The 1,399-nt window shown below is 44.8% G+C and overlaps 1 protein-coding gene across 1 annotated transcript; it reads left to right on the plus strand.

Annotated features, from left to right (window-relative positions):
* Window positions 1-146: 146 nt before the first annotated feature.
* LOC121918724 lies at window positions 147-1,284 on the plus strand. Its single transcript, XM_042444732.1, has 2 exons — window positions 147-1,009; window positions 1,127-1,284. The coding sequence occupies exons 1-2, from the start codon at window positions 556-558 to the stop codon at window positions 1,282-1,284; spliced, it is 612 nt and encodes a 203-aa protein (XP_042300666.1). The 5' UTR covers window positions 147-555.
* Window positions 1,285-1,399: the final 115 nt, after the last annotated feature.

A 1,399-nucleotide genomic window follows, 5' to 3' on the forward strand; every position in this document is an offset into this window, starting at 1 on the left:
CTTGTAAGCGCCTGGCTCCCCTTGTAATTTAAGCGCCTGGCTCCCCTAGTAATTTAAGCGCCTGTTGCGCTTGTTTGCTTATATATCTTGTGCTGAGTTATGTCTTTATTAAGCAATGCTATGCTTCCTTGAAAGAATATGCTTTTCTTACTTTTGGTACTGGTACCGCTTCACTTTTCCAGTTCTATTCCATAGGAAACGTTTGAGGGGGGGGGGAAATGCTGTAGCTGTTATTTCCAAGCTAGCCGTTAGGGAGAGCTACACAGCAAATTCGATGTGGAAAGCGGGGGATGGGTATCTGTTTTCGTCATCCTTGGTCCATGCCTGCCTGGCATAACAAATGCCTGAAAAGGGGTACTTGTTGTTGCCATGGCGACACAGTACAGCACTGCTTCAAAGGTGAGAATGTAGCACCTTTGCTGCCCTTGACCCTCCCCCATTTCCTCCTACATCTAGAGCGCCATTTTTGAAGCCACCTTTGAGGTGAAGACTACTAGTGCTTGCTCTGGCTCTTGGCCCTTTTTTTTTTCTGGTTTCCAAAAAATAAATTTAGCTATGGAAGACAGCACCAAAATAGGTGGTAGGGGCGCAAGCTGGAAACCAGATGAGACTAGGTGTTTGATTGCTATTTGGGGAGAAGAGACAGTACAAATGCAACTCAGCAAAAACCACAGGAACATCTGTGTGTATGACAAAATTGCGTCTCAACTACGTAAACATGGATTTAATCGTTCCGCGGGAGAGTGTAGAACGAAGGCTAAGGCACTGAAACGCGGTTATAAGAAAGCTGTGCAGTTGTCCAGGACGAGTGGAATGGGAGCTATTGATTTTCCATTTTTCAGTGAGCTCCAGGACGTCTTTGCTGGAGACGCGAGCATTGAGGCAAAAAGAGCTGCGGGCGGAAATGCTCTAAGGTTTGAGAAAAAGACCGACACTCCAGAGATGCCGCCTGAGACGCGCGTTCTTAGCTCAACACCTAATGCTTCTTCTGAGGATCTATTCACTCATGGTAAGATTATTGCAAAAACCTCTGTGCTGTACTTTTTGTTTTTCGCTTTATCATTACATGTTCAACACCTTAACATTTTCCTTACTTTATATTTTTCCCTTCCCTTTCATCCCGCAGAAGCGGTTCAAGAACACTTTGTTTTAAACTTGACTTCAGTACAGGAAGAAGACGAAGACCTGACTCAAATTGTGTCTGAGGAAGAAGATGTTGGTCAAACTGGGGAGTCTAATGATAGATCAAGCGACCACCGTCCGGTTCCATTGATATATGAGTGAGCTTAGTCCGCGGATGGGTGTTGCATTGCAGTGACTAGTTATGACACCCCAATGACACGCAAACAGCACCTTTATTCTTTAATATTGTTGTATGTAGTGTTCTGGTTGACAGTGC

The sequence above is a fragment of the Sceloporus undulatus genome, unplaced genomic scaffold (assembly GCF_019175285.1).
Source record: "Sceloporus undulatus isolate JIND9_A2432 ecotype Alabama unplaced genomic scaffold, SceUnd_v1.1 scaffold_27707, whole genome shotgun sequence".
NCBI lineage: Eukaryota > Metazoa > Chordata > Lepidosauria > Squamata > Phrynosomatidae > Sceloporus > Sceloporus undulatus.